This window comes from Suillus subalutaceus, assembly GCF_016647625.1.
Source record: "Suillus subalutaceus strain FC151 chromosome Unknown DFJ58scaffold_32, whole genome shotgun sequence".
Classification (NCBI taxonomy): Eukaryota; Fungi; Basidiomycota; class Agaricomycetes; order Boletales; family Suillaceae; genus Suillus; species Suillus subalutaceus.
Window position 1 is genome coordinate 33649 of NW_024540281.1, and position 13583 is coordinate 47231.

The following is a 13583-nucleotide window of genomic DNA, read 5'->3' on the forward strand; positions in this document are numbered from 1 at the left end:
CGCTCCTTACTGTTTATTTGGTGCGGTACCGCGATTTCGCTCCCCCCACTGCATTCATTCGCTCCAACTTGTTATTGATTGACTTCTGACGATCTATCTTTCATTTCGGGGATATAGCCTCGAGGCTCCTGACACGCACTCTAATCGCAACAGCGTCGAAGAATTTCCTCTTTCGCATTCTCTTCTGCCAGTGCCCAGCTTTAAAAACATCGGCGATTCCTCCTCCCTTTCAACAGCTTTTGGAATGTCTGCAGAACATCAACGATATATTTATTCTAATCCGCAAGGAGGATCGACAACCTCTTATGAGTATCAAACATATCCTACTACGCAAGCTTACGTGTCGGCACCACCGCCCCAGGCCCCTCCGCGGCCGATACGCTCCCCCATCACTCAGTTTCATTCGCAACACCACCAGACAACTTTTGCGGCATCGTCTTCATATACGCAACAAGCGTCCTATGCACCCGCTCCATCATATACTCTTCCTCAGTCGCAGCCTCAATGGCAGCCTGAAAGCTGGTCCCCTCAATTTGGAACCTTCCAACCTACATCCATCACGGCAGACGTGACGTACGCCCCAAATGCAGCCCGCCCGGAGTCAGTCTCTCAGACCACCCATGCAGAGGCACGATCGTATGCCGCTGGTCCATCCAATCCACCACTTGAGAATCGCCGCCCAGATGAACGCTATCCCCCCGCCCCTGTGTCAGCTCATACATCGCCCGTTCAAAAGAGCAAGAGGCGGGACAAGGAGTCACCAGTCCTGGTTCCAAGTCCAATTATCAATCCTAGCCTAGATTTTGGGAAGGCACGCCCGACAGTCATCCCTTTGCGGTCACTATCTGACTTGTAAACAGATGACAGAGTCCTATGGTATGATACTCGAGGGTACCAAATCCCTGGCGTCCGCGGGGGTTCCTGCGCGGCTCCCACCGCCTGAAACCATGGAACGCATGATCCAGTCCGCGAACTACGGAAGACAAATGTTGCAATCAGCAGTTGCGCAATCAACCCCTGACACGAGGCCGTCTACTGGCGGCAGTGACAAGGATACTCCGGCCATAAAGCGGCAGGTGAACCGTCTGTCATGGGGAATATGCTAAAATGTTGATGCTTCCTTTTCTGTACTCAGAAGGCCGAGGAACATGCTCAAGAAGGGCAGACTTGCCTTGGTTGCAACGCAACCTCGACCCCTGAGTGGAGGCGTGGTCCCCTAGGTTAGCGCGGGCTCGTTTTGTACGCCACATGCTTCGAGCTTATATTATGGTTTAGGCCCTCGAACCTTGTGCAACGCATGTGGCCTCGTGTATGCTAAACTTGTACGTCAGCATAAACCCTCTGATTCTTCTTATCATGTTTTGTTTCAGCTGAAAAAGCGAGCACGAGGGGAACGGTCCCGCGGGGGCAATAGCAAGGACCCAGGATCTCACAACGCCATGGAGGATTCTGTGATTGCATCCAGTGGCGGAAGTGACGATGACGATTCTTATGGGTCACAAGATCGCGACTTGGGTGATCATATACGGAGAGGGTGAAGTTGGACCCGTGATACTCTAATCTATCCGGCCTGCTTCTCACCTGTCTTCCTTTCCTATTTTCATCGATGGCTGGACCTTTCAATGACATTACAATAGTTTTTCCCGCGTTCGAGGGGCCCCTTCCGTACACGTCAGGGTTGGTATGGCTCCACTTTACAGTGCTGTTATGATGATAAGGTTATAGATTCGTCAATCTCATTTCTCAGCGTACCTCTTAGTAATTCGCATCACGGCGTTTAGTTAGGTTAATCGGTCGAAGCGAAGGAACTAACTGAATCTATCTTTCGACTCGTCACAGTTTTTGGTCCACGTTGTGTACCTATCGGTGCCTCTCCCTTGCCGTCTGAAGTTCACTTGTCTGTCGCTTCGCTCCCTCGCTTGACTGCGAATTATGCGTCTCAGATATTTAATTAGCTAGGCCTGACCTTCATTGGAATACCAGTGGTGATTAAAAGAACTTCACCAGTAGCGCTCCATTGTCACTTATTGGCACCCTTACCTCCCAGACAGTGGGAACGACTTGGCAGAGTTACGACTTTCGCAGACTTTCAGTTCGCAAGTAATCAATTGACTGACCTTTCAAAATTTCAAGGCTGTTGCGGCTCATCACACAGTGTAAGACATCGAGAATATCTCAGGCTTGTTTAACTTATTTTTATTCAGTGACATCACGTTCGCAGACAAATATTGAGGCATTCTTCAAGTCTTGTCTTACCTTTCAATATTTCATGTGTCATTATCTGATCCGTCTTGGCGCAGGCCGATATAGTAAATTATACTGTTTTTTTTCTAACAAGCTTATGCCGTCAGTGGTACTTAGTGGGGAACAGAAGAATTATTTGTCATGAGTGTCTCGTGCATAAATGAACAAAACGTGGCCTATGATAGTACGGTGAAGCCGATATTCATTTGACGTCACCTGACTGACGCGCTGGGTCAAGATTACCTTGTTAGCCAAGAAGTCCTTATATGAAGACGACCTTCGCAAGCGATAACACTGCTTGCAAGATATACTAGTAGAATAATTGCAGGGTTGCGCCAAAAGTTTTTTTAGATACGCGGACTGTTTTCTCTCATGTCAGTAAGGATGCTTCGCTCTGCTATTCGCCGTCGAGACATACCATCACTATGACCTCAGTCTATACGGTAACCTGGGGCTCGATGGATTCGCTGCCGCCCTGGTGGCAGAAGGTTGTGCTGGCAATTTGATGTCATGAATATGTTAAACATCCAGGGGGGCTGCGGCGGAAAAGATTGGCGGCCAGTAGATATAATTATCAAAACACAAAAGGCTACCGTGATGGATACTGCACGCGATCTAGAGATAATTTTAAGCATTAGACGTAAACAGCCGCATTAACAGGGGTAAAGCGAGATGCGGCACGGTGACAGTAAGTAACTGCGATCAGCATGCTACTCCTCGGTGTTTCATTATTCCCGTACCGTGATGGTACCGTCCATTGGTCTGGCTAGGGTGTCAGATCCGCAGCATTAGACGGTGGAGTTACGCCCCATGAGTCTGTGTCGTCTAAGAGGTATACGCAGCAAGTTGTATTGTTGGACTATGGTGTCATGCCTCGATAACAGGCATCATATCGTGGGACGTGTTTGGATGCCTCAGAGAACGTGCCATGGAGCAGGGCGTCGCGAAGTTCGTCGAGTCCCCTGAGGACGGCGACGGATCAGTCGAGTTGTCCGAGGATGTCTTCCATTGGGTGTCAACACAAGGGCTACGTAGAACTATATCCAATTCTTGCGTGGTAATCATTGATGATCGATACCCTTTTCTGGGATGCATCTGACGTCCCTCAGATCCAAAATGCGGGGAGCCGCAAACCCGCATCGCAGAAGGAGGACAGTGGTGAAGGGGACCAACGACAGACCGGAATAATACAACTGAGGGTTTAGTAACAGAACAATATATGAAACTTGATCAAAGAGCGTGTTCCATACCAGCTTGCTGGGAGCACAGTGCATACACTCAATGTATTCGGAAGGGGACGGCACCCTGTCGCATCTCTGAGTCCGGTGGCGGAGTTTGTTTGGTGAATGACTAGAACAAATATTGATGGAATATTTGATACGAGTGCCAGCCTTCGAATCCAGTCGAGGACAGCCCATGATCTCCCTCTGTTCAAATCCAGGGACCTCTTCAAATACTTTCCCCGCCTCAGGGAGCAGTACCTTTCAGATACAGTATTGGTGCCATTAAAGCTAGGTGAAGGAGTAGGAGGGAGTCTATTAATAATTCATCCTCTTCAACTTTTGGGGTCCTACGCGTGCGCAGCTCCAGGGCTCCCTGCGGAGTAGCTCCCAGAGTTCCGATACCCTCGGCACCGCCTCGTGGAGTTATCATGTGGTTCCTGATTTCAAACCTCTTCCGGATCCTGTCGAAGGATCTGATCGGGGACGGTTAGACGGCGAGAAAGTTACCCGACGGCATCAACGAGATTGACTAAAACAAGCAGTCGTCGATCCGTATATGCAGCCACAAATCGGTTGGCTATAAGGTCGAGGCGATTAGCATCCGTCGAGGTGATGTGAGATCACAACCCACGAGCAAGATATTACCGGGGATGATTGCTGACTTCGATCATATTATGAGAAGTGACCCTGAGGAGCCAATGCGAATTACAGTTTGGCGTTCTCTGGATGGTAGAGCATGCCTTTGCATCCTGTGTGAGTATGTGTAGGGAAATCGTGTGTAAGTAAGAGAAGTATGACTCGCAATGATTCAATATATTCTTGACAACTTGAAGTAAGCCTGAGCGTCGTCTGCAAATTGAAAATCATTTGTACGTACTTAGCCGCCACTTTCATTGAGAAAAGATATGGAATGTTTGAATAATCAAAGCGACTGAATATGAATATGTAAAACTTACGGGAAGAAAATTTCCGTGTTACACAACCAGGGCCGTGACCCTTGCGTGAGCGAGGGTCTGGCGCCATACGTACGATATCGATGTGCTCGTCTCCCAGCTGATACAAAGATTCCTGCAGTTGGCTGAAGGGCAAGTTCAGGAGAATACATGATTTACATACCGCATCCTTTGTCATGAATGCGTTCCAGGCAAAAGGACCTTGCATAATTGCGAGATGTTCTGACTGTCATAGACTTTAGTCTAGTCGAAGCAGGGCGTCAACAAGGATGCATACCGGGGTTTAAAAGGAGGGTGTGTCAAACCTCAACATCGGCTTGCGGAAGGCGATATCCCGACTAGCGTTCGTAACTAAGGTCTAGAGATCAATGCATGACAATTTGCGTATATATCTGTGACACGAACCATGCTCAGCGTCTTTGGGCATCATTTCCCTTACCCCTAGTAAAAAAGCACACGTCTCCTCGACGAGTCTTTGCGTCATCGCAAAGAATGTACCGAAAATGAAAAGACCCAGAAGTTGGTATGGCTGGACAACGGGCTTCTTTGGTTATGCGCTGGAGAGACGCCAGCGGCCTGCCGTTGGGCTCCATAGGGCTCCGTTGGTAAGATAACCGTGGATCCGAACCATGCACGAATGTCAAATCCACTTCATTGGCAATCAAAGTTATTTGTTCATCGCCGATCGCGGTGGACAAGTCCAACAGTCTCATCACCGAGCCATATGAGCACCCAGTTCCCAAATTATGGTTCTTCCGACCTCCAACTGACCAGATTCGGAAGCTGTCCGAGCAATCAAGAGGAGACAGCGTACAGTCTCGTTCAGTGAGTACATACTTCTCAGCCACATGTCAGAAAAGAGTAATCCCACCTAAAGCTCGCGCACGTAATATCTAATGGTGACAAAATCTCAATCAGAGAATTATTTTTTTCACGACTACTTATACTTCTTCGATTCTGTTATCTTCGTCGTCGTCATCTTCTTGACCTCCAACACGCACCACATCGAAGTCATCGGCTGTTTTCTACGCCTTCATCGCCTTTCAAAAGCTGGACGAGGCGCTCGATGTGCTCAGATACCTGAATGGTCTGTGAGAAACTCGGTTCAAAGGACGAGTTGTGAGTAGAAACAGACCTTGTCGACAGTCTCCTCCATGTGTGCTCCTCTAATAATCTCATACACCCCATGATCCCTGAGATAGTCTCGGCCCCATCGCGTGGTACATAGAAGCAGTAGTGTTTCAACATGCGTGAAACGCAAGGCAGGATCCGGATCCCGCTTTTTCGTGGATGGAAGGAACTGAAGTGCAGATGGCAATTTTTCTTGGTCCTGGAAGGTACAACATCAGCAGGCTTAGGCTGTCTACCACCACGATCGTACTTCTAGATCAAGTTCCTCTGGGCCTGCTAGCGGTAGTAAAATGTAAGGCAATGCATCGACACCCGGAGCAGACAATGTGGATGGAGGAACGGCAACAGCTTCGGTGTCGGGAGATAGTATTGCTCGGTGAACTTGTGAAGAAAAAGCGCAGTTCCTGTGATCGAGACATTGGATATACTCAATGTCAAAGCAGGAAAATGTCCTACTTCAATGTCGAGGCAACACCACCACGTCGTATTGTGTCTTGATGTTCCGTGAACGCGACTATTTTGGCGAGAGGATACTCGTTGGTACTATTGGGATCCAAAGGATCCGTCGGTCGTGAAGTGACGAAGAACGTGCGGCCAGCTGGAGACTAGTTGTTGCGACTTTAGTGACAAGATGTAATTGATTCTAGACAAACTAACTGTGCTGATATTGGCAAAGACACTGGCGAGGAAGTGCAGCTCTCCTTTCCGCTTTCGGGGAGCTCTATCTCCGGAAGGATCTATTGATACACCTTCTACGAATGCATCGATAAGGAGCGGTAAAGCGAGGATATCCTGCGGCTCTCCTGATGGATAAGGTACTGGCGCAGAACAGGTTCCAGAGCGGGACAGGGTTGGGAAAAGAGGACTTGATGAAGATGATATTTTTAGTATGGGAACCTTTAAGGCTAAAAGGGCTGCGCATGGTGAAGATGAAGCGGTTAAATTGGAAAGCAACATGGATGCCAGATCTGCAAGTATGGAATCTGCGTTCTACGAAACTGTAAGGCGCTGCGAGACAAACGTAATATAGAGCACAAACCAAGATGTACGATACCAAGAAAGTGAGAAAAGCTGGTTCCGACAAAAATGGCACTAGCAGTGCTGAATCGGAAAGATTGACTAATGCACGGAAAGCATCATGTGCGACGGCCTGTGACCATCATCGCTTGATCACAATTGAATGAGTATACATACGAGTTGATCCCGGCATAAAAGCTTGAGATCACGGATAATATCCGTTTCCTTAGGTTTCTGCAAGCCTGCTCCTCCGAGGCCATGGTAAAAAATGTTTCTGTGCGGAGATCCTTCTGGTGTTTGCCCGAGCAGATTTGACAGGGCTATTTGTCGGACCTGTGGATTTTTATCCCTTAAGAATGGGATGAGCTTTAAGCATGTTAACACTTTTTGATTTAGTTGTCTATAAAGACACGAACCTCCTTGAGTTGTGCCTCCATTGTATGATAAGTACAACATCCATTATCATAATTCCCACGAGTGCTTAACAGATTGTGGACGATTACGTAAATGACCTTGAACAGAAGTTGGACTGCTTATACTAAGTCATCAGAGACTGTGACGGTCACGGTGGCATTGAAGCCATTAGCGAGCGCGTAGGTCATCTGCAATGTCTTGTTACAACATTACGCGCTCGGCGGAACAATTACTAGACTCGTATGAAGACGCTGCACCATCTTTCTCAGTCCATCTCTATCCCGACTACTGGACGCTCAACAACGGATCCAAATTCCTGTACAATAATCCTATCGCGGTGCGTTGCTGAATTTAAGATGCAGGAACTATGTTAACCTGTCAATAGTCAATCCTTGATGACGTCCGAGCGCACCGAATACCGGTCGACTACCTTGAGCTTTTTGACTCCGCACGCGTGCCATTCTATGATGGTGAGTGGTCGGTCGTCCGTACAAGGTCCTCACTTCATGATTTCGTTAGGTTGCATGATTGTAGAGCTATTAGACTACCGCCCAAAGAAAGTAAAGGACCCACCTCTCGAGAACCCTGAACGGAGCCGTGTTGCTCTGCACCCGAATGACGAGACACTCTGGGCGAATCTATGTCTCATGAACCAGCGTTCAGGCAATAAGTTCACAGATACAGAAGTACTTGAACTTGAAGCACAGATACTGGTATGTTATATTCGCGACCTTTTCTGCTGTATCTTATCTTCTTTGTTGTTGTAGCTGCAAACATCACCTCCCCTATGTCTCGACCCAGACCCACATCTAACCCGTATTGCAAATCATACCCTCAGAGTTTCTACTCCAAGTATACCCATTTCCTTGAAACGCAAAGCAGCCGCTATTACACCCGAGGAAGATGAGTCTGACAAGACTCGTCGGGCCAAGATCATGCAGTTCATGAACCAGAGACAAAATCGGTCTCACGCTCCAAGGTATTTCGTATTGTCCCAAAGTAACCTCTTCCTGCTCACCTTCACTTAGTTATCGGATATTGGACGCAATTCGTCGTGTTAAGGAAGTTCGCATGGCGGTTGGGTTAGAAACACAGCCTTATCTCAAAGCCCAACTGGCACAAGCTGCCGCCCAGGCTCAAGCTCAAACTGAGGCTCAGGCTCAAGCAGATTCCCAAGGTCAGAATCAAGCACATGGTCAAATACCAGCTCCTACGCCTACGCCGCAACCCCAGGCTGCTCAACCACAACCTACTCCCGTCCCAGCTGCTCCCGTACCGGCGTCAACACCAGCTCCCCAGCCAGTTGCTGACCAGAAACCCAAGCCAACAAAGAAGAAAGCCGATGTGACGCAGACTTTCCAAATTACTCCCGAGCTGTCACGCTCTTCCGCCACCCCTGTCCAACATCTCGCTGTGAACCAGCTTCAATCACAGCCGCGGCACGCTACCTCCCCCTCACCCCGTATAAGCGCGCCTTCGCCGCTCCCGTCTGTACAGTCACCTGCGTTCACGCAATCACCACGCCCTCGATCATCGCAAGCACCACAATCCTCACCTCTCGCAGCTGGCTCACAACTCCCCCAAATACAACGCCCTCCAACCGTCGTCCATCAATTCTTACCAATTGCTTCGCCGCAAAGTTCTCATTCTCAACCTAAAGCTGCTACGCCCCAAGTGGCTTATCCATCTCAGCCGACGCCTTCTCCTGCACAAGCCGGGCAACAAGCTGGCGCAGCGCAGCTGGCTCCTGGACAACATCTGATGCAGCAGCATGCTCAAGCTCAAGGGATATATCAGCTTCAGATGCAACAATCTCGATTGATTCAGGCTCAGGCGCAGGCTCAGGCCTCAGGTGCAGGCGCAGGCGCAGGCTCACGCTCAAGCGCAGGCTCAAGCTCATCACGCACAAGCTCATCAGGCCCAGGCCCAAGCTCATCAGACCCAAACTCATCAGGCCCACCACGCACAGGTGCAGGCTCAAGCACAGGCTCAAGCTCAGGCTCAGGCTCAAGCTCAGGCTCAAGCTCAGGCTCAGGCTCAAGCTCAAGCTCAAGCTCAAGCTCAAGCTCAAGCTCAAGCTCAAGCTCAGGCTCAGGCTCAAGCTCAAGCACAGGCTCAAGCACAGGCTCAAGCTCAAGCTCAGGCTCAGGCTCAAGCTCAAGCTCAAGCTCAGGCTCAGGCTCAGGCTCACCACGCACAAGCTCAGGCTCAAGCTCACCACGCACAGGTGCAGGTTCAGGCTCAAACCCAGCCACAAGCCCACGTGCAAGCCGAGCGTATGACACCGCAGAATTCACAATCGCGAAGCCCCTTGCCCGGACATCCTACAGCTCGAAACAGCCCGATGCTCCAGAGCCAAGCCAGAGGCTCTCCCATGCTCCAAAGCCAGGCCAGAGGGTCGCCCATGCCCAATTCCAACCCGCTCCCACCTCAACCTACACAACCTGCACAACACCCGGGCATGGCGCAGCAGCAGTACAACTTTGCACCAATGCAGTACAGGCCGGCTGGGCAGGACCAGCAACAGCACCCAATAATGATACCACAGTACCAGATGTATCCGTATCACATGAGCTATCCCATGCCTGGACGACTGCAGCCGAACTATCCTCAGTGGAGTGCTGGACGGGGAATGCCAAATCAGGCCCAGGTGAATGGGCAGGCAGCGGTGGGGATGCAGCAGCAGCAACTACAGATGCAAATGATGCAGATGCAAATGCAGCAGATGGCAGCTGTAAAGCCTACACAGGGAACAGGACGGTAGTATGGCACTTTTGTATTATTATTCGTGTTTCTAATGATGTGCTACTACGGTTTTGTGGGGATTGTTTGTGCTGTGTGATTATAGAAGACGGACTACAGTAGGCTTATTCTATGTCTATGATACAATTTTTATCAGTGATCATCTGGATCTGGAATTTAATCAATGTCATGTATACGATCGCGCGTGCCTCATGAAAGTTATTAGGAGACATAGACGCCGTCAAGATTATGAATGAAACCGCGTGAAATCCTTGCAACTACAATATCTCTAGTGTCCTGACGTCCATCATGTCATGAATAGAAGCCACGTCCCTGACTTGCGCGATGATATTGTAATCCTGACGCAATTCTTTTATACACCCCACCACGCTGCTGTGCTAACAAAAGCGCGCCAAAACGCTGTCCAAGGCGAACGATCAACCTCAACGCTCGCGAGTGAAACTCCAAATCAACCGGTTCATCTTCTCCATGAGATCCGCTGAGCAATGTGTTTGATGGAGACTCAGGCTCCGACCAATCATCGTCCGCATTCTGCACCTCGTCTGAAAGGTCAGACAGTTCAAGGTCATACCGACTCCACGGACGGACGAGCAAGAATGGCTGTCGAGTAGACCTTGCCCGCGAGAACTGAACCAGCTTATCTTCTGTGGTGATTAACATGTCTTGAAGACCGTCTGCCTTGACTTCGTATGACTCCCCGTCTTGACTACGCCTCCGTCTGACCGCTGTGACAGGAAATGCGATGCAAGGCAGATGTAGCCTGCGGTTCGCGAAACGAGGTGTGTTCAGGTTGTCGAGCCGGGCATATAGTGTCGAAGCAAGCCTCACAAGGATGACATCTCGCAACGACGAGATTGATGTCTGCATCTGATCTTCGGATGGAGATGGTGGGGTGTATGGTGGGCTTTTGTACGATGTAATGTCGGCTGGCAGACAGCTATTAAATTCGGATGATCTTCCGACCCAGTTCAGGGTAGTGATGTCTCCCGACTGAGCGACGATCTCTTGCAAGAGCCGGCCGAGAGCGTTTTGTTTTGTCTCGCCGTAGATTACAGGTAGATGGATGCCGAAGATGCCAAACAATGAGTATGCGATGTCTTCTTGCAACGTCGTAACACGTGTCGATGCCCAGCGCAGTTTCTCTCGTGCACCTGACATACCTGGACGGAAGGCGACGAGGGCTTCTGCATCTATGCCCGTCGCCTCCTCCAACTCCTGCATAATAGCGACCGACTCCTTGTGGTTGGGGGAACGATCATCGAGATATGGTGTCCAATCTGCTTGGTAGAATAGAACGACGTTGGGAGCGAGGAACTCCTGAATGGTCCATCCCCGTGTGTTCCAAGTGCTGTTTGCGAGTGCGCCAGACTTCGACGAAGGCGGAACATCTGACAAGTAGATGATGGTAAGAGCTGAGTGGCGATACCAGACAAACATGGAGTTGACCGATCGTTGAACCTCAACATGATTATTCTGGTCGATACAGCACGTGTCGCTCCACGCCCAGCGATGACCCATATCACGGGCAGTTTTACAGAATGTCTGCAACTTCACCATGGTTCCGACTGGATCCAAATCGTATATGGCCTTGTCCTGAATGTCGTGCAGCAGCGGCTCATTGCTTTCCCACCTATGCGACAACATGACCCAAGTGAAGTACTTCGCGACCACTTCTTCGATGGGCCCCGTCTGAAGGGGTACATGCATCATCGAGGATGATAAAATCTCTTTGTACTCTGTGCTTTTCATGAAGGCATTGATTTGTGCCTCTCGATTGCATAAATGACCAGTGGATGTGTCGAGTAGACGAAGTGGGGCATTTCCTAGCCGAGCTTGGATGAATTGTCGAGTAGTGTTGTCTACTTCAGATGGACTGACATACTTCTGGCGCAGCTCTGGAAAAAGGGTTAATCATATTCACGTTGACGCATAAATAGTATGGGGTTTACTTCGTATCTGCGGGTCGGGTGCATCATCTAACTTGGAGAGCATGATGTTAAAGGCCTCGATTGCTTCATCATAGCGTCGAACGTTGTAAAGTGCTGCATGCTTCAGTTCGTACCCAAGATACGACGAAGGGTTGAGTTCAATGGCCTGCGCATCAATAGCATCAGCATAATTACAAATTATGGATATCATCTGCACCTTTTCTGCGTCATGGAGGGCCTCGGCATAGAGATTTCGTTCTGAATTTGCCTTACTGCGGCGCACAAAAAGGGACTCGCATGAGGAGTCAAGCTTGATACCTAATGAATACAATTCAACGGCTGTCTCATAATTGCTCGCAGCCACGGTCTCGTCTCCCTTCGAGACACAGCGCGCAGTGCAGTTTTTTTTGAAAGCTAAACGACGACCACAGAGTAAGTCCTTGTTCAAGTTCGAATAAGACTCTTTAAAGTACTCACAAGTGGTCCATTCAAGGTAGCTGTCCTCTGCAACTTCGTCAATCATGCTCATCATATATTGATAAGATTCGACGGCTTCGGCCACCTGATCTGCGCGAAGGAACGCGTTGCACCGTAATTTATTCGCAGTTTGCCATAGGGAGTCAAAAGTCCCAGCCGAAGAGCTGTTCATTACATTATTAGCCAGTAGAAGTCAGCGCTGTGGCTTCGTAGCGACGCACCATCGTGAATATCTCCAATCCAGGGTCAACAAGTGTTTTGCTAGACAATAAGTCTGTTATGCTGGGAATACCATCGTTAAGTCCAACAACAGCTTCGCTGTACCGCTCGTCTTCGAAAGCAATCTTTGCAAGCTCCACGCGTAGATACAACTGTCAGTGTGTTCAAGAGTGAGAAACTCGTAGGTCTGCCACAAAGCTCACGTTGATGCTGCTGCAAGGAAGTGCATCTGAGTGCTGAGCGAGGTCTTGAACTCGCCGCATTGCCTCATCGTGGTGGTTCGCGTTGAAAAGCGAGATAGCCTGTGAAAATGAAAAAAAGAGTCTTAGCGTGACAAACCGATGATCAAAAACAGTGTCGAGAGTACCTTGATCAATAGTAAAAGATCAATTACTACTGGATCGCGATTCGAAATTACGAAAGCGAGATCAAAAGCTTCCATGGCATCCCAAAGTTGCTGTTTGCCACAGAGGGCAATACTCTTGGAAATGTAGCCTGATAACGAGGGCTGAACTGCAATGGACTGTCACCAAGCAGAGTCAACGTCACTAGTGTCATGATAGGCAGAGCGTTTTACCTTGATTGCGTCTTGAAGCGCATTGTCCCACTCGAGGTTTCGCGCCCTCACAATTGAGCGATTGGCATAGGAGTTGTGATTGTTGGCATCCGCGTTGATCTCTTGGGTCAGTAGGTCCACAACAGTATGCAGGTCTCCAGCAACGAATGCATTGCGGACCGTCGTGTTCATAACAAAGATCTGCATGAAGCAAGGTCATGCTCCGTGATAGAGGTGAAACAGTAATGGATTAGAGCATACCTGTGTGTCACTGCGAAAAAGGAATTGCCGTCGCTGCGCTTCTTTACCCTCCGTTATCCTTTCTTCCTTGCCTTGCTCGAGTATGTCTTTGATAGACTGGAGCCAAACCTTTCCTGGGTCATCTCCACTGACAGGCAATTCTGCTTTGGAAGAAATTGCGACAGATTCAACCCCTGTGGTAGGTTCGGGTGGCTGTCCCTTTGTGGTCCGAGTCCATAGCTGCACGATCTTGTCGTCCGAGGTGGTAATGAAAGACCCATCAGACGATATGATGATCGAGTCAATGGGGCGAGTGTAACCAGCGCGAAGTTCGCCAATCTGGTCTCCATTCAACGAGTTCCAGAATTTGACTTTTTTGTTGTCCGATGAGACAGAGACAAGTTGTTGGCCATCAGGT

At 49.3% G+C, this 13583-nt stretch overlaps 3 protein-coding genes across 3 annotated transcripts; 2 read left to right on the forward strand and 1 right to left on the reverse strand.

Annotated features, from left to right (window-relative positions):
• Positions 1 to 244: 244 nt before the first annotated feature.
• DFJ58DRAFT_726032 (uncharacterized protein) lies at positions 245 to 1538 on the forward strand (the record flags this gene model as incomplete). The annotated part of the gene is made up of 5 exons (XM_041385315.1): positions 245 to 823; positions 861 to 1076; positions 1136 to 1220; positions 1276 to 1322; positions 1371 to 1538. 5 exons carry the CDS (start codon positions 245 to 247, stop codon positions 1536 to 1538), a joined length of 1095 nt encoding a protein of 364 aa, XP_041245660.1.
• Positions 1539 to 5240: 3702 nt separating this feature from the next.
• Positions 5241 to 7020, reverse strand: DFJ58DRAFT_778797 (uncharacterized protein). The gene is made up of 9 exons (XM_041389660.1): positions 6985 to 7020; positions 6746 to 6934; positions 6591 to 6701; positions 6209 to 6541; positions 6008 to 6156; positions 5802 to 5955; positions 5556 to 5750; positions 5477 to 5500; positions 5241 to 5445 (listed from the first exon to the last, which is right to left on the reverse strand). Exons 1-9 carry the CDS (start codon positions 7003 to 7005, stop codon positions 5362 to 5364), a joined length of 1260 nt encoding a protein of 419 aa, XP_041245661.1. The 5' UTR covers positions 7006 to 7020; the 3' UTR covers positions 5241 to 5361.
• Positions 7021 to 7123: 103 nt separating this feature from the next.
• DFJ58DRAFT_273992 (Spt20 family-domain-containing protein) lies at positions 7124 to 9942 on the forward strand. The gene is made up of 5 exons (XM_041379604.1): positions 7124 to 7319; positions 7368 to 7452; positions 7502 to 7695; positions 7750 to 7961; positions 8011 to 9942. Exons 1-5 carry the CDS (start codon positions 7176 to 7178, stop codon positions 9845 to 9847), a joined length of 2472 nt encoding a protein of 823 aa, XP_041245662.1. The 5' UTR covers positions 7124 to 7175; the 3' UTR covers positions 9848 to 9942.
• The last annotated feature ends 3641 nt before the right edge of the window (positions 9943 to 13583 follow it).

Bases quoted from the DNA above. Each gene is read 5' to 3' on its own strand.
- DFJ58DRAFT_778797 (XM_041389660.1), bottom strand. From the start codon at position 7,005: ATGGAGGCACAACTCAAGGAG. The intron at 5,751-5,801 runs GTACGATCGTGG...TGTACCTTCCAG, and splicing joins CAGAGGAACTTGATCTAGAA to GACCAAGAAAAATTGCCATC. The intron at 5,446-5,476 runs GTCCAGCTTTTG...ATGAAGGCGTAG, and splicing joins CTGAGCACATCGAGCGCCTC to AAAACAGCCGATGACTTCGA.
- DFJ58DRAFT_273992 (XM_041379604.1), top strand. From the start codon at position 7,176: ATGTCTTGTTACAACATTACGCGCTCGGCGGAACAATTACTAGACTCG. The intron at 7,453-7,501 runs GTGAGTGGTCGG...TGATTTCGTTAG, and splicing joins ACGCGTGCCATTCTATGATG to GTTGCATGATTGTAGAGCTA. The intron at 7,962-8,010 runs GTATTTCGTATT...ACCTTCACTTAG, and splicing joins AATCGGTCTCACGCTCCAAG to TTATCGGATATTGGACGCAA.